Source organism: Eublepharis macularius, chromosome 12 (genome assembly GCF_028583425.1).
Source record: "Eublepharis macularius isolate TG4126 chromosome 12, MPM_Emac_v1.0, whole genome shotgun sequence".
Lineage (NCBI taxonomy): Eukaryota > Metazoa > Chordata > Lepidosauria > Squamata > Eublepharidae > Eublepharis > Eublepharis macularius.
Genome location: NC_072801.1, coordinates 36190353 through 36208784, shown reverse-complemented (window position 1 = coordinate 36208784; position 18432 = coordinate 36190353). Strand labels below are relative to the sequence as shown.

Sequence of the window (18432 nt, the reverse complement as noted above, 5' to 3'; positions counted from 1 at the left end):
TCTTTCCCACTCTCACCAATTTGTTCCTCATTTCAGCCTTTTCCTTTCTTAAAAATGCTCCCTTCCAATAGAAGCCTTTTAAGAGAGAATGACATGACAGTCCCAGACAAATGTAGATCAATATTCTTACCGTACTCCAGCTGGGAGGGAAGGGAGATGGAAGATCTCATAGGTTCTGTATCACTGGAGGGAGGGGGATATTGATCTGCACTTTGTGACCCCCAACCTTCCTTGCTCTGCACTTTAGGTCTGCTTTTTAACTCACATATTTTCCAAAATATGATTTTTTGTCAAAGAAGAACCAGAGAAAAACAATTCGTAGCACACTTTGTCGCTGGTGATTTTGGCCTAGGTTTTTTGTCTTGGCCCCACACCCTTCATATTGCAGGGAGTGCTGGTTTTCTTTCTGAAAACCACATAATTTATGGACAGGATGCCGAGATCTTGTATTTCTTATTGAGGATGAAACTGTACCAACCCCTTAACAGTTTCAGATGTTGGTGAGTGTCAGGCAGAGGTTACCACATTAATTTCTATTGGGTAGGCACCCTTTCCAGGTCTGAATCCTGTGCATATATTTACACAACTTATTTTAATTTTTTAAACTTCATTTATCCCCTGTCTTTCCCCAGAGAGGAGCCAGAGCAGCTTACATCATTCTTCATTTTATCCTCACAACAGCCCTGTGAGGTAGGTTAGGCTGAGCGTGTGTAATTGGCCCAAGTCACCCACCAAACTCCTATGGCAGAGTGGAGATTCAAAACTAGATGCAATCTCTCTCTCTCTCTCTCTCTCTCTGTCTGAGGTCTGATTTATAAAGATAACCATATTTTGGGTTACTTCCCATTGCAGCTAAACTAGAAGGCAAAAGCTCAGCTGTGGCCACTCTACAGTGGGGGCTACTAGAAAGAATGTAAGAATCTGGTTTTGCTCAGCACTGCCTGCTGCTGGCTGTTTCTGGGCTAATGGAGTGCTAGTTTCAGTGCAAAAGAATGTTATTGGTAGCAGATATAAACGTTCTGTGATGGGGTGCCAGATGTGGGATCTGAGAAGGGGAGGGGCCATGATTCAATAGTAGAGCATCTGGTTTGCATGCTTGAAGTCTAGGTTAAATCCCTGGCAACTCGTTTAAAGGATTAGATAGCAGGTGATGGGAAAGAACTCTACTGGAGTTCTTGGAGAGTCACTGCCCATTTGAGTAGACTATATTGACCTTGATGAACTGATGGTCTAATTCAGTATAAGGCAGCTTCATGTGTGAAGGGAGTGGATTCCATGCTTTACTGTTGAACCCCTCTATCTTTAGCCACTGTAGTTCATTGCTACCCAGCTGCATGATGCTGTCTTTCACCCCTCTGCTTGGGGCGGGGCATATTTAATTTCATTCATTTTCATTTATTCAGTTTTTGTCTGTTCTCCCCATGGCGGGCTCAGAGCGGAGTAACAACCAGTTTAAAAACATACATACATACATAAAACAGTTCATACCATAATAAAACTCAGTTCATACAACAGTAAGACTCAAGATGGTGGTCCCCAAAATATACCCTGCGTATAACCAGGTTCCAGTCTCCCTTGCTTTTTGGGACACTGGTATAGAAAGCATTTTTTCCTATGTCCTACTCCCCTTGGCCTTCACCTGCACTATTTTTGTTCAGATTTGGACAGAGGTATGATGCGCTTCTTGACCTTTGCTCTTCATTTCCAAATTTCACAGCAAGAGGATATACTGGTGTAGAGATCAGTGGCAAATTGCTATTTAGTGACTGGATTGCATCTGTTGGAGCTTCAAAATGCACTTCAGAAGCAATCAACTTCTGGTGCACAGATACTAGGCAATTTGCTTTTATTCCCAAGAAACCGTCTGTATAAAATGGGTTTCATATGGAGCTCTCCCTGCTCCCTTAGCACTAATTGACAGGTGCCTGCAGGGGTCTGGCTCCCTCAAGAGGTTTCAGCTCAGCCTTTGCAGTGATTCCAGCTCCTCATACTAGCTACATGGAGAAGATGCTAATTAACAATGACATTTCAGCCCCTTCTTCTCTCTGCAGTTAATCTGCCTCTGTCCAGGAAAAACAGAGGATTGTGTCTGCAGTTCAGCCTTAATCATCCATCAGAAGACTTTTTTTTAAAGAGATACTAAGAATAATCAGAGTAATGAGAGTTATAAATTAATAGAAAATCCAGAGATAATTCCCCTTTTGAGGTTGTTAAGAAGGAAAAATATACCTTTGTGCAATATTGACTTGAATGGATATTGCATGTATACAAGAAGTTGCATTTCAGCTAAGGAAACATTAGAAATCAGCAATAACAGATATAATTACCAGTTTTATTAAATGAAAGTTGCTCTCTTTTGTGCTCCTACTAGGAAAAATATCCCACTGAACATGTTTTAATTTTGAGTAAATAGGCACAGAATAGGACTGTGAGGAAGGAGAGAGTCTTATCAGATGCTTTTATGATATGATTTTAACAGTCTATCTAGTACTGCTCGTACGGCTATTGCCTTAAGCAGAAATTAAAATGGGAAGAACCTTACTTGAGGTCATTTCTCTGGTGTTTAATTATTGCCCCTAGATATTTTGTCACAGAAAGAGTAACGGAATCATTTGTATCCGATAATAACAATGTCACCTGTGCTCTCATATTAGGTAGTTCTATATTTTTAAGTAGAGGGATGATTAAGCTAGCCCTCAACTCATTAAACATGGGACACTCTATAATCATATGTTCAATGGTTTCAATATTACCATATGTGCATCTGCATATTCCGTTAGTATATGGTACTTTCTTGTATCGACCCTTGAAAACTGCTGAGGGAAGAGCATTCATTCTTACTAGAGTAAAAGCTCTTCTGATAAAAATACTTCAGCAGTTACATCGGGAGGGCAATACCTAAGTAAAGAGTCAAACATACCCTCCGTGTCCTAACAGGTGTACTAGTAATGTCCAACTTCCTGACATGCATATTTATTTGCCTAATTATATCTTTGGTTTCTGTAGTCTTGACCATATGGTTTGTTATTCCTAGGCATTTCATTTTCTTTCCTAATAGTTGATCCCATTGACTATTATATTCATCTGCCTAGATGAGTCCAAGTGAAGTGGGCCCTCTTGGTAATATTTACAAACAGAAGTGGATGTGCAAATATTTATTTTATTTTACTTTAGAAAGATGATGTTTCTTGCTTGGTTAAAATGGATAAAAACGTACTTTTAAATAAAATTCTCACAGAAGGTTTGACAAGTGACAATGTAATTCATAAGAATGTTGATGAGGGTCTCCTATTGGACAACGCCTGTGTTTTGAAAAGCCATGAATGACCATGTCCTTACCCCCCATTCTATCTGTTGTGTTTTGTGAATTTTTCAAAGTTTAATTTTTTAAAAATTCATTTCCAGTGAGTTCTCCCTTAAAACACCATACCCATACAAGAAGGCCCATCAAGATTAGTAACTAGAAGCTTTGCTGATTAATTCAAAGCAGTATGTGAAGTGCATGCCTGATTCTGCAGTGTGATCTTTCTTGCTCTCTTAAGGTTTTGCTGGGAGATGTACCTATTTCAAAACACTTCTGTCTGACATAACAGAACTTTCTAGTTCCAAAAAGCTCTATGGAGTATCAAAGAATTCCAAGAAACAAGCCCTTGCTTTGCACAATGGCTCTGATCCCTCTATAAAGCATTTCTTATTTTAAAGGAAGTTGATGCCCAGTTCAGTCTTTCCTTTGAAAGTGAACTTTATCCTGGTGGTTACTAGTTTATTCTGCATTTAACCGGCCATTTCCCACTCTTTTTGTTCAGTACAGGATAAAGCATTAGTGACAGTGGGGAAAAAACTGGCATTTTTGCGATGCTCGATTCTAAAGGAAACAGGTGTTGTAAGCAAAATGAGTTCAGTTTTCAGTTTGCAAGGATTGCAGCAAGGTGACTCTTCAGTCCAAGGGTGAGAGACGTGGATTCACAGATCCAGGTGAAACAATGAAACATGGAAGGAGTAATACATAAGCCTCCATTTCCCAGAGCAAATATATACAGGGGAAACTTTTGGAAGTGGGGTCGATGCCACAGCTCTGCTCACAAACATTCCTATGTTACGTTTGCACCTTGGGCTGTAAGGACTGTTAGAGATTATTAGAAACCCTAATCAATCACCTTCCTAGTAGGGTTGCCAACTCTGGCTTGTGAAATCCTGGAGATTTGGGGGCAGTGACTGGAGAGGGAAAGGTTTGGAGAAGGGAGGGAGCTTAGCAGGGATGTGATATCATAGAATTCTTCCAAGGAACCTGATGTCTGTATAGTCTGCAGCTTAGTTGAAATACTGGGAGAACTCCAGGCCTCAACTGGCCTGGTTGGCAGCTGGCAGGAGGATTGGGGGGGGGGCGGAGTGCAGGAACTGTGTCACATGATGCCACAATAATATTTCCAGCCAAAAGCAGCACTCTGTAGGATTTCCCCCAGACTCTATGGTAAAAACCATACAGTAGCAGGTGATTCCTAGAACAGTGCAGTGTTGCTACTTCTGGTTTTTCAGCAGGAAGTAGTGTAACGGCATGGTGCAATAGAGTTTTCCCCCACCATTCCCGCCCCCATCCCATTGAATGCTGGCTGAGGGCAGGAGACTGCCGGTAGGAATTTCCCTCTCAAGGTGGGAAATTAGCAAGCAACCCTACTTCTTAGTGCTCTGTTGTCACTGCTGCATCTCCAATAGTCTGATATTCCAGGTGTATCAATAGTGACTTTCCTGATGGTCGGGCCTCCAGCACCACAGAGTTCAAGCTGCTCTTGCAGGCCGCATTGTGCTCACCTGTGTTTTCCACAGGACAACACCATGATGACTGTATATATTATGGGTCTCTCATTCTCTTTACAGAGCCATGTGCCATAGAGCTGCCATATGCTAAGCATGGGCTGGGAACCTAGGGGAAAACCACTCCCAGAATAATTGTTTGTAAGACATCTTGTTATCATGCAATGGAAGGAGCAGTCATGATCCAGCTCTGAACCTTTCCCCTCAGGAATCAAATGTGACTCAGGAGAGAACCAAATACAGCTCTTTTTTTTTAAAGGAATATTTAAGTTATTTGTTAAAACATTTAGATTCTACCTTTCCTTGTTACTGAAAGCAGCTTACAATTTAAAACAAAACAAAATGAAATCCCAGAGAACTCCCCTCAAAGAGATATTTCCAGATAATACCCCATTTAAAGAGAATGGCCTTGTGGCGCCTCCTAAAAATTACAAGGCCTCAAAAGAGGTACGTTGGAAGGGTCATTGGGATACTAGAGTAACCTGTATGTGTAGGGAATGGCAGGCAAAGATTTTGATGGGACTCAAGGGCTTTTTAGAGAGGATTTACAGAGGGGGAATAGTTGTCAGTAATTCCCAGTGCAAGTCATTCAGAGATCTGTGCCAGTGTGCAAAAGAGTTGTGCTAGCTGCTCCTGTTTATATTTATGACCTACTGTGAGATCCTGTGTGTGTCAGTTCCTAATAAAGAACATGCAACAACCAGCTTTTTGGCTACAGAACCTTTATGGATTATTGGTCAAGTTGCCAGTTATCAATAATGTTAGCTGTGTATTTATGGAAATGGTGGCAGAGCTGCTTTTGCTCCACAGTGTATCCGAAGACCAAGAGTAAAGTATAACCAACCTGCGCTTAGACAGCTATTGGCAATTATTATCTGGGAGAGTAGTTGTATTCCGTACCAGCAAATGGGATGGGATTCCGCAGTGCTGTGATGCTATATCACAGTGCTGTGCTGTGCCAGCTGCACTGGCTCCCAGTGGAGTTCTGGATCCGGTTCAAGGTGTTAACATTGGTGTTTAAAGCCCTTCACAGACTGGGACCTACATACTTGTGGGACCGCCTCTTCCATTACGTCCCCTGCAGGGTGTTGTGCTCTGCAGACAAGCAACTCCTGGTGGTCCCCGGCCCGAGGGACATCCGTCTGGCCTCAGCCAGGGCCAGGGCTTTTTCTGCCCTGGCCCCGGCCTGGTGGAGCAATCTCCCATTGGAGATCTGGGCCCTGCGGGACCTGTTACAGTTCCGCGGGGCCTGTAAAATGGAGATGTTCCGCCAGGCCTTTGGCTGAGTGCCAGCGTGTATCCCCCTTCTTCCATCAAAGACCACCACTTTTTCTGGGGCTGCCCCTTATTGATTTTATGGTTTTGATTGCTTTACTGTGTTTTATGAAGGTTGTTAGCTGCCCTGAGCCCATTTGTGGGGAGGGTGGGATATAAATCAAAATAAATAAATAAACATATCTTGTGCTGCTACTCAGGAACAGTGAAGTGTAATGCCAGAGAGAAGGGAATTCCCAGGATTCACAAAGATAGACCAGATGGATAGATAAGAACTGCAGTGGGTTTGGGGTGAAATGCGAGATTTGAGGGACAGAGCAGCCAGAGGCTGTTAGGATCTGTTAGGACCTGCCTGCAGAGACAAAAGAGCCAATAGTATCGCTCTGACTGACTATCCTACACGGACTTTACCCATCGCTCTTCTTTCCCTCCCTCTTTCAGGGTTCTGCTGAGTCCTACACCAGTCGCCCATCTGACTCTGATGTGTCACTGGAGGAAGATCGTGAAGCCTTGCGCAAGGAAGCAGAGCGCCAAGCCCTGGCACAGCTAGAAAAAGCAAAGGTAACCCAAGGCACATTAGAGAATCGCAACAGGGGCTTTCAGAATACTACAAGCCACTTGCTTGATTGGACTTCAGTAGGTGAGGAGAGAAGAGAACGGCACCCAGATTGCTCCTGAGGATCGCTGTTTGTGGGGAGCAACAGACCAGTGATTGCCATCTTGTTTAGATTGCATATCCTCCAGCATGTGAATGAGAAAAACAGGCTGTATGCTTGTCATATATTATTATATCGTTGTATATGATTATAGAAAGGAATTCCTAATATGGTTGTGAATAGGCCAGGTGAGCTACCTGCTTCTCTGATGTCTGCTGTCCTGTCCCGCAGAATTATTTTGAAATGCTGCTCTTCAGAATTTCCAGTTCCCTCCATTCATCTCCATAAAGCCCTATTTCACATGATAAGCCGCACTCATGCAAACAGGCCTACCTTGCACTTCTCGTTGGCTACCTAAGAGAGATGTTAAAGTTCAGAAGAAGCCAAGATATGAACTTCTCTCTACAGATGAGGTCAGCCTCATCTTCTTGAGATGTTTGGTCACGTGAAGAAAGCTGATCCTGCTGCTTTCCCGAGACTCTGCTGTGTATCTGACAGGACAACAACGACTTTTGCAGAAAACAGTGCAGGGGAGACATCTGGACTATTTTCCCGAGACTTTTCTCAGCAGGGTCTTCTTTGAGGATGAATGTGGTTGAAGTGGTCTTCATACGATGGTTTTAGGGACAGGTCAGACTTAACAGAGGTTAACTAATAGTGAAAAGAGTGTTGAAATGGGATCTGGGAGACCCAGGTTCAAATCCCCACCCTGCAGTGGAAGTTGCTGGGTCATCTTGGGCCAGTCACTCTCTCTCTCAGCCTAACCTACCTCACAGGGTCGTTCTGAGAATATAATGAAGGAGAGGACAACAATGTACGCTGCTTTGGGTCCCTTTTGGGGAGTAAAGCAGGGTATAAATGAAGTAAATAAAGTATGGGACAGGTAGCCAGAACAGCTCTTTATATGAAAGCTTCTCTTCCTTACTAGGCAGTTGCACAGCCAATGGTACGTGATTAGATCAGTGGCCCATTGAGTCCGGCACCCTGCTTCACACAGTGGCCAGCATGTTGCCCTGGAAAGCCAACAAACAAAGCATAGGGCCCAAGACCTTCCCCTGATGTTGCTTCCTAGTCATTGATGATCAGAGGCTTGTTGCTTCTGAACATAAAAGTTCCAGTTATACACTGTGGTTAGTAGCCATTGACAGGCCTCTCCTCCGTGAATCTGTCTAGTCTCCTTTGAAAGGATTCCAAATGATCATCTAGTTACTACACTGGCACCCCCCTCCAAGGCCAGCTGATGGCTTGATCCTAATAACCACAGTGAATATGCATTGTGGCACTTAACAGCTTTCATGCAGGAATTCCTCCTTTTTGTCCCTAACCACCAACTGCCCGCATAACCATTTCACTTCCATTTTGCTAATGTTTTCAAAATCGTATTCATGATGATGAATCTTACAGCATAGCAGTCTGAATTTCCACCACCACTCCCCCCTCCACTCCTACACAACCCACCACGACCTCTCTACTGAGCCTGCCTTTATAGGGCTTCCTCCAACTTCCCCCAGACTTCCTCCTATCCCTGGGTAGCCTCCCAGCCCTGGGTGGATTGCTCGTGATGCCCTCCAGCTGGGTATGCTCTCAGGTGTTCCTTCTATTCCAGTCCCTCCTTGCTCTCCTATCCTTTCTTGCAGGGTGGGGCTACCAGGGCCTTTCCAGGTGACATGGCTTGGCCGCCTCCATCTCTGTTTGCGAGGTGCCGGACTGGCCTCCTGGGTTCTGGCCAGTCCCCGGGGTGGATGTCAGTCCCGCCACTCCACCGGGGCAGGGGTTTCTAACATGTCTGGGTGGGTATCAGCGTCCCAGGCATGCATGTGTGCTTCTTGCCCTTTGGGGCTTGGTTTGGCAGTATGCGCCTGGCCGGCCGCCCAGGCTGGCTCCGTTTCCCTTTCACTCCCTGCCGTCTGGGGCTGAGTTGCTTCCCCCGGGCTCCCTGTGGCTGGGGTGCCGTCAGTCCTTAGGCAGGTGGTCTGTGGTAAATCTGGGGTGCTCAGGGTGTTCATCCCCGGACAGGGAGAAATGTACATTCAACATATGGGCAGCCTGGATATTTTCAGCCAGTTTGGTGTAGTGGTTAAGAGCATGGGACTCCAATCCGGAGAACCAGGTTTGATTCCCCACTCCTCCACTTGAAGCCAGCTGGGTGACCTTGGGTCAGTCACGGCTTCTAGGAGCTCTCTCAGCCCCACCTACCTCACAGGGTGTTTTGTTGTGGGGATAATAATGGCATACTTTGTAAACCGCTCTGAGTGGGTGTTGAGTCATCCTGAAAGACGGTATATAAATTGAATGTTGTTGTTGTTATTCCTCAAGGCCAATAGCAGCTCCAGGGGGCAATTTGAGATGGGCCGATTCCAGACGGCCCTCTGCAATCTGAAACGTCGCGTGTCGTCGTGCGGAAAACGCGAAATATTGCACTCGCGCGAGAAAATGCGATATTTCGCGTTTTCCGTGCGACGACACGCGACAACGTGCGACGTTTCGGATTGCAGAGGGCCGTCTGGAATCGGCCATGGTGAAAAGGGCCTAGAGGAAAGGATTAATGCACATCTGTATCCTGCAGCCAGTACCTGAAATGGCACCCTCATAAATGTTGTTTCTAAAAGAAACTCTCAGAGAGGGTTTGTCCAAGGTTTTTTTTGTCGTCCCAGGCAAGATTTGTGCATGCAGGCCCAAGCCCAGCTGTGGGCAGCGTAGTACCAGGAGAGGATGATGGCCCCTTCCTATACTATGGAAGGGACCTAGGAACGTTTAAGTTTTGGACTTCTGTTTGGATTGTTCACTCACTTCAACGTCACGCTTTTACATGAGTTGGCTGGTTGTTCCCTCATCCAAGCCATTGTTGCACTTCAGGAGAAACTCCCATTTTTTGCCATTAGTACGATGAATTGTAGAGTTCCGTAGGCAGTCATCGGTCTGGTGCTCAAATTGTTTAAGTAGACTGAATCCATCATTTTGCCCTCTTAACTGGCCTGATAGGATAATTTCACAGAGTCCAAGTACCATGTATGCCTGTCTGTCACTTTTATCCTTCCTTGTTCCAAGGAATTCAGGGCAGCATACATGCTTCTCCATTTTGTCCTCACAACAATTCTGTGAGGTAGGTTTGGCTAAAATGGCATAACTTGTCCAAGGTCTCCCAGTAAGCTTGGTGGCAGAGTGGGGACTTGAACCTGGATTTCCCAGATCTTAGTCCGATACTTCAAAGCTGTTATACCATGCCAGTTGGTAAAGAGTGCAGCTACTCCCCCCGTCCCGATTGTCACAAGCGAATTTTCTGTTTGCCTCTGGCTCCAGCCCACAAACACCCATAAATCTGAGGCTGGCCAGGCAGCAGCCAATTAATTTGGCTAATGGCACAGTAATATTTATTGATCAGAGAGGTAGATGAGGGAAGAAGAAGCTTTGACTATCTTCTTTATTAAGCGAACAGGCCCTGTAAAGAAACATGACTAGTGCCAGGGGACTGCGTTGTGGGTTGGCAAGGCCCCAGCCCTTCCCTGAGTATACCCAGCCAGTTGCCCTACACATGTTCTTTTCTTGCTGGTATGTTTCTGTGGCAAGCATCACAGCCACAGAAAAGGCCCTGAGCCAGCTAAAGAAAATCCACCCACCTGTCCCCCCAGCTGCTATCTCTTAGAACAGGGGCTGGAAGCCATGAAACCCCTTTTAGGGGGTTGTAGTTCGGGAGGTGGATGGATTATTGAAAAGTGGATGATACAGTGTGGCGTATAGTGGTCAAAGCACAACAGCACAGGATTCTTGGGCACTCTTGCCAGCACTGAGGGAGAAGCGGCATTCAGCAGCGATAGATAGAAGAGGACAAAATGGATTCCACTGGCTGTTCTCTGTCATTTTGTTTTAGTGTCTCTCAGATGAGAGGGCACTTGAGGTTGCTGGGAGGCGGGTTATGTCTTGAAGATCAGAATTTGTTAAGTCATGTGTGGGAACAGGAAGAAAAATTCCAGATTAGTCCTCTGGTTGTGGGAGGGGGTTCGTGGGAACTAATTATTACAGAAGGATAGAGAAGGCAGAGTTCCTGAATCCTGATACCAAAATGAAGGCGTTGTCAGAGTTGTGGGTGGGGGCACTACCTATGCAACCTTCCAAGTGCTCAGAACTTTCCAGGGGATCTTTATGAAGAGCCTTTTTCACAACAGGAAAAAGAAACTGTCACTCAGACCTCCATCACAAACCACGCTCTTTCTCTGGCCCAGCAGTCCCCCCACTTTGGCTTCAGGCTGTTTACTGTGATGGATGCAATTAGCTAATTAAGCCTCCCAGTCCCCCCCCCTTCCTGATTCTTGGCAGAGCCTGGTGCTGCAGCCGCACAGCTGAAATGCCTGAAATGTTTTGGTCTCTTGAATCTGGTCCAGTGTCTTGCTGCCAGGATGATCCAGGAGGGAATCGGACATTAGGGGCGGGGGTGGAATATGGAACCCAGAACATCCCTAGCTCTCAGGTCTGGGCTTTAAGCCAGACAATTTCATCCTTGCCTTTATCAGCAAATCTTGTGGCTATCTGTTGCCTGCAGTCTCAGATTAAGTGTGGGGCCTGGGGGAGGGGAGGGACCTACCAGGTCCAGTTCATGCTGGGACCTGCTGTGTAGTTTGTTTTATCTGCTCCTCTTTGCCAATCAGCCAATGGTAGAGCAAAATATTCAGCCCTTCAAAAAGGCCCTTGCCCAGTGGCCAGTTCACACATTACAGTTTACACATTACAAAGTCCTCAGGGTTCCCATATGTCTAGTCAGGGCTTTTTTTCAGCAGGAACGCGGGGGAACAGAGTCCCGGAACCTCTTGAAAATGGTCACATGGCTGGTGGCCCCGCCTCCTGATCTCCAGACAGAGGGGAGTTCAGAGGGCAATCTGAACTCCCCTCTATCTGGAGATCAGGGGGTGGGGCCACCAGCCATGTGATCATTTTCTCCAAGGGCAACCCACTGAGTTCCACCACCTCTTTTCCCAGAAAAAAAGCCCTGTGTCTAGTTAACAGACGGGTTCTAGAAGTTCCATGTGCAGAACTTAATTGTCAGGAGCCTGATTCAGGTAAGGAGTGTGGTGCTGAAGACTGCATCCCATCCTGTTTTCTGACCTGAAACAGCCACAGCAAGCCACTATCGGCTTCACTGGCAAAATGTAGTGGGGTAGCCCATCAGGCAAGGTTCTCCAGTAGGGCAAATAGCAACTCCCTGGGTCCCTTACAGATCAGGAAAATAGCACGGTGGGAGGAGGTGTAAGCCTCCTCTTCATGTATGCTTTGGTCCTGATCCAAATTTGGCCACTCCACATCTGGGAACTAAGGGCAGAGCAGGGAAATCCCACAGTATTTCTGATGAACAGTGGGAGACACGGGGACTTTGCAACATGTGAATTGAGGCCCAGATGAATCCAACAGCTTGGTTCAGCCTCTTTGCCTAGAAGCAGGTAGTGGCCACACTTATGCAGGGCTAATAGAGTCCTATTTATAATACTGGGAGCCAGCACTGTGTAGTGGTTAGAATATTGGACTAGGATCTGGGAGTCCCCAGTTTGAATCACCACTCTGCTCTGAAAACTTGCTGGCTGACTTTTGGCCAGTTACACACACTCAACCTAACCTACCTCTCAGGATTGTTGTGAGGATTAAATGGCATAGAGGAGAATGATGTAAGCTGCTTTGGGTTCCCCTTGGGGAGAAAGGTGGGGTATAAATGAAGTAAATAAATATTCTAGACATGACTTTGCATACATCATACTTTATTTTTTAAAAGACTTCCCCCACCAGAATAAATTATGCATATGAAAAATTACTTGTGTTTTGCATAATTTATTTTGCAGTGGTTACTGTTATGACATAATCTGTTTTTGCTAACCACAAAGGAGGGCAAGGAGCAACCACCAGGTCCAAATCCCACCCACTTGAAGTCTGGTTCAGCCACTCCTCTGGGATTTCTGCCTACAAGCTTTGGAGCATATCTTGGCAGCGTAGAAGGGATGTGTCAATTCAAGCCCCTTTCCCATACTTGAGGAAGGCAAAAGTAAAAATGTTGCAGCTGAACATAAATTATGCACATTACTTTCCCCCCCATGAGAGAAAATGGCTTCCCGTTATCTTCTGGATGCAAATCCGTCTGATCTTATTTGTGCCTTCTGCCTTACCAGCCTGATCTTGTGTCCCTTACAGACCAAGCCGGTGGCATTTGCTGTGAGGACGAATGTTGGCTACAACCCTTCTCCCAACGATGATGTGCCAGTCCAGGGCATGTCTATTTCCTTCGAACCCAAAGACTTTCTTCATATCAAAGAGGTAAGGGCAGTGGAGGTGTATCAGCAGTGATGGAGTAAGAAATGGCACAGCATTTGGAGGCTGGCTCACCCCATCCCATGCGCGCGCACACACACTAATTCTGAAACATATACGCAAGCTGCAAAATAAGCCAGAGTTGCTGTTCTCCTTCACTCCTGCTTGTATTCTACCCCTTTTCCTTCAGAAATACAACAACGACTGGTGGATTGGACGGCTGGTGAAAGAAGGCTGTGAAGTCGGCTTCATCCCTAGCCCCGTCAAGCTGGAGAACATGAGGATGCTACAAGAACAAAAGATGAGGCAACACCGGCTCAGCTCCAGGTGGGAAAGGATAAGATAGAGCAGGCAAAGAGGAAACCACTGCACTGCCCAGGATTCCCCTGGCTCTGCAGAAGGGTGCCTGTTCTTCTTCTTGTAGAAGGTCCCTGGTATCCTCAGTTAAAAGGAAGAACCTCTGGACTGCTACCTCTTGCCATACTTGGCCATGCTGTGCTGGGTGGACTGTTGGTGTAACTTAGTATGAATCCTTACCCATTGCTTCATTGCAGGTTTTAGGGATCATGTGCATGGATAGGAATCTGGGGTACAGGAGGGGTTGCAGATGCAGGGCTGAGACCCCGACCCCTCAAAAGAGCTGGACTCATTTTCAGATTCTGCCATGTATTACGCTAGTAAAAATGAGTGGGTCACACAACCCCAGACCTCCCTTTGTTCAGGAGTATGTCCTAGGAATCTAGGGGAGCAAATGTGATAAAGATGGGTATAGTAGTGTATTTGTGGCAGCTCATGTACAGGTACCATGTGTGGAGAGCTGATAAAGGGTCACGCATTCGGTGGGCAGTTAGTGATTCTCCGCAAGTAGGTTCCATTATGTATGTGCATGTTCTAACAGAAAATACATCAGATTCTTCAGTCAGAATTTTTTCCTAGCGGTCAATAAGTTTACAAACCTGTGGATATTTTGCAAAGTTCCATGGATATTACTTACCGAAGAATTTGGATAATTCTGACATGACCAAAGTTGCAGAAGGCAAGAAAGTTGGGGAGTGGAGTCAGTAGTCAGTAATTAGGAGAGTTACGGAGGGAGGAAAAAATGCATTTTAGAAAAATGAAGAGCTGGACTGAAGCCCCATTTCTGGCTGGTAGAAAACGTATCCCACCTCCTCTTTGCTTGTTGAACCTTCTCAGTCTGCATGCAATCAAGAAGAGCCTTGTCCAGAATACTAAAAACTGCCTCCTAGCACATTGATCTCACTTGCCTACAACAGGATTGCTTCTCTGCCTCCCCTCTTCTTCCCCTGCCTGACTTAATGCTCATTACTTTGCAGCAAATCAGGAGACAACTCCACCTCCAGTCTGGGAGATGTGGTGACAGGCCCCCGGAGACCCACCCCACCTGCCAGTGGTAAGGCTTCCCCCACAAACTGAAAATGGTATAACCACCAGCATCCCGCAGCTGTGGAGTCTCACCTCTCCCTTTATGAAAGGAGGAGAGTTTGACGCATTGGAAGGACATGCCCTTACCTTAGCAATGCTTTAAGCTTCAGATTATAGCCAGATTCTTATTGCAATCTTCAAACAGACCTCTCAGTTTCTGATCCTCACCCTACTCACCCATCTCAAATATGCACACGTACTAGCTTATACAGTACAAATGGGCATTTCCTTTTCATTTATTTTTCGGTTTCATTCCCCAGATCAATTTTGGTTTTTTTTTCTTTTCTGGTCATTCCTTTTCATTTGTTTCTCCTGCCTTTTCAGTTTGTATTCTCTCCCCTGCCCCTATTTTTTCTACCTCACCCCTTCCCCCTCCCTGTCCCTCTTCCCAGGTACCTTGGACATGACTAACTTAGCTTATGACCCTGACACCCTTGACTTAGAGGAGGAGGAGGAGGCTACCGAGGAGACCCAGCGAACCCCTAAGACTAGCGTTAGCAGCGTCACCACGCCCCCTTCCACCACCAAGCGCATCGCCTTCTTTAAGAAGGTAATGGCGCACTCCCCCCACACCTGCTTGCCACGTGCTCGTGGAATGCCTGCCTGTGTGTGTAGGCTGTTTCTGCCTAGAATTCAAAGACAAGGGTGGAGGGAAAGAGGGATATTCTGGAAGCACGTTTGAAAATGTATCTTGCAACGTTTGCATTTCTTGGTGCATAAGCCAGACAAAATGATGGCCTCCGAAAGGCAATTTGCCAGTCCCAGGAAAATGAAAGATGTCATACTTCTTAGAGGGGAAATAGAGCACTTACATGTTCTGCACTTGTGGCATGCATGAGCGTACAAAGTGTTACAGTATGTTCCAGTGATTACATATTCTGTGCATGTATGAATTGAGCTATAGGATGCATCAGCAACCAACTCATCCCTTGTGTGGTCCTTGGTAGAAGATGGATCCACCAGGGTATGTCTCCTTCCCCACTCCCCATTCTTTCTTTTCTCTGCGCCATGGGAGGGCAACAGTAATTACTCCCATGAGAAATATAAGAATGGGATGTTCAAGCAACCCTGTACTTCTCCCACTCTTTCTCCCAAGTACAAACCCTGGAAAGTGAAATATTCTGCTCCTTTGTCCCTTGGGACCTGTGTAAGTGGTATGTTCCATTAATTCTCCTTTTTGTGAGAATTAGCCATGGAAGTGGTCCTCTCCTGTACAAGTGGAGCATTTTAACCATCCTGATGCGGTGGAATGTTCCGGAAGGAAACCAGGTGGGAGCAAGAGAGGAGTAATTGTATCCCACTTGTACACAGGACAGGAATATCTCAGAGATCACAGCCTCTCATGGAGAAGCATGAAGGGGGATGTGGGATGTTCCAACAGCTTTTCCTTCCACATCATGGGAATATTCCAAGCTACTCCTTCACCCTTTCCCTCATCTAGATGTGAACTGTGCCTTTGCAGGCCCTCCTTTGTTGCTTGGGTACCAACTAGAAGAGAGGAAGAAAAAGCTATCAAGAGACTGGTTGCTAAGGAGCTTCAGAATGTAGAATGGAAAGCACCAGGGGGGCCAAAGTACATCTGGTGGCCCTTTCTCCATTACACTGGAGAAAGCAGGAGAGAACACGCTGAACCGGCTTTGGACAGAGCTGTATGAGGAGATGCTGAAACTTCGGTGGTTAGATTTAGGGGCAGGAGAGTTCACTTCTCCCCAGCCCAAAGCGGTGGCTCTTCTGCTTCCCTCAGAACCAGTTTTTTGTTTCTCCTGTGCCTGCCTGTGCTTCTACTGGAGTGAGCTGTCAGTAACATGCATGCCTTGTTTGTTTTCTCTTGCCTGTCCCACTTTCCACTCCCCTGCATCCCCCACCCTACCCATTAATGGCGATCACGGGACATAGCCAAGCAGAAGCAAAAGTCGGTAAGTAGGCTTATGAAATATCAGTTTATGGTGGCATTGATGGTTTCCTGCAGGCTTGGCCCAACCTAGTGAACCTTTCCTGAACAGCTAGTGACCATAGGAGGATGGTCCTGGAGCCCCAAAGCTTGTGTAACTCCCTGTCCCTCTATTGGCCCCTGATTCTTGGTGAATTCCTCAGCAGACATTGGCTTCAACCCCATGACAGTGTTAGGTTCCTTTCATCTGGAATGTCTGGCACTCAAGTAAATGAGGGAGTCTGATCTGAAGGGCTGAGACCTCAGTGCTCTCCAGAGACCCCGTCTTTCTTTCTTCTCTTCAGACCTATTCCAGGTTCCTCCCCTCTGCTCCCCTTAAGGTTGGTGAAGGTGTCCCCCTTAAGGTTGGAAAAGTTTCCTAATGTTCTGTCCCAATAACACTGGTACCTGCACCGCTTAGAGACTGTTGACCCTGCGCAAACCCAATGGCTTACTTGCTTCTCGCTTTCCGTCAGACAGAGCACGTGCCACCCTACGATGTGGTTCCTTCCATGCGGCCGATCATCCTAGTGGGTCCCTCCTTGAAGGGCTACGAGGTGAGGCGTCCAGGGAGCAGCTCAGGGGATTGGTGCTGAAGCGGGTGGGCAGTGTGGGGAAGGGCAGGTTGCATCTCAAGAGAATTGAGAGGACCTGATTGGGCCAATGTAGATGAAGCACAGGGATTGGATTGTGATTGGATACTCCTTAGGGAATGTGTGTCTGATCATTTTCACTCTTCTTTCTCCCTCTTATTCTTTCCCCAAGTGCAATCTCACACATAGCGCTTCACACACAGATTCAAAGTTGCTCCTTGGCCTTCAGGGTAAAATACATGGGCACCATCTGTGTGCAGATGTCTGTCCAGATGTAGGTGAAACACCTCTTATTGGGACCAGTTAAAAAGAGTTCTTGTTGAAGTTCATTCTTAATCCATCTGTCTTACGCATTTTTCACCTCTGATAGTAAAACTGTTGTGGCCTACTGTCTGGAGCACCAGTCTCTGCCCTACTCATCCTCCCTTTGCAGTAGCAGCAGATAGCCCTGCCAGGCCCCATGCCAGTCGCCCTTTGCCTGCAGCAGCCCTGTGACCTAAGGCAGCCTTACCTCCTCTTGAGGAGGGCAGTGGACATGAGCCAAGAACAGCTTGGCTGGCAGGAGGCCTCCAGCAGTCCAGCCTGGAGAAAGTGGGCCTGAGGATGGTAGGCAAGCCAGGGTGGGGCCTGGGCTAGGGTTGCCAGGTCCCCTTACCCTCGCAGCAAGGGGGGGAACCTGGAACTCATCTTGTGAGAGTACTTGTGTGGCGTGATTACATCAGTTCCGGGAGTGACATCATCACACCTGGCAGTTGGTATGATTGCACTCATGGGAATGTGCCCGTCGTGTGCTGGCCTGGGAGAATTTTTGCCTCCTGGACCCATTCCTCAGGGCCTTTTCTCCCTGCTGTCCAGATGAGTGGCAGTGGGGGCAGAGGCAGGGAGCAGGGAATCCCCGCCCCCACCCACCAGCCTGTCAGCCTTAGCCTGGGTGGACCTAACCACGGAGCGGGCAGGCAAACCAGCCTAGGATGAGTTGGAAGGGGAGGAGCCAGGAGGGCTAAAAGGCACAACCCTTCCAGATGATAGACTTAGGGACAGGCCAGTCAGGGAGGCCTAAGCAGATTTGGAAGGAGGCTCAGGGTTGAGACAAGGAAACCCCTATATAAGTGTATTTCTTTGAGAGCTGATGTCGGTGGTTGGGAGGCAGCTTTGGAGAGGGTGTCTTCCTCAGTCAGAAGAAGGAGGCCTGAGGGCACCCACCAACTACACCCAGCAGAACAGCAAATAGCTGGCTTAGGGTGCTAGTGAGGGAGCAGCCTCATGCTGTTTATGGGATTATTTGTGTCAGGGGTGGGGCTGTGGCTCAGCAACACAACATCTGCTTGGCATGAAGAAGGTCCCAGGTTCTGTTCCCAGCATTTCCAGATAAAAGGACCAGGTGGAAGGTGATGTCGGAGGCCCTGGAGAGCCTCTGCCAGTCAGAGTCAACAGTACT

At 46.8% G+C, this 18432-nt stretch overlaps 1 protein-coding gene across 3 annotated transcripts in view; it reads left to right on the top strand.

The window, feature by feature from the left end:
* CACNB1 (calcium voltage-gated channel auxiliary subunit beta 1) overlaps positions 1–18432 on the top strand; it is a 70131-nt gene that overhangs the window by 19239 nt on the left and 32460 nt on the right. For all 3 annotated transcript variants that reach the window (XM_054992759.1, XM_054992757.1, XM_054992758.1), the window contains 6 exons: positions 6529–6648; positions 12912–13034; positions 13219–13355; positions 14363–14439; positions 14864–15021; positions 16878–16958. In XM_054992759.1, the coding sequence (XP_054848734.1) occupies positions 6529–6648; positions 12912–13034; positions 13219–13355; positions 14363–14439; positions 14864–15021; positions 16878–16958 (696 nt within the window). The remainder of the gene's footprint in view (positions 1–6528; positions 6649–12911; positions 13035–13218; positions 13356–14362; positions 14440–14863; positions 15022–16877; positions 16959–18432) is intronic.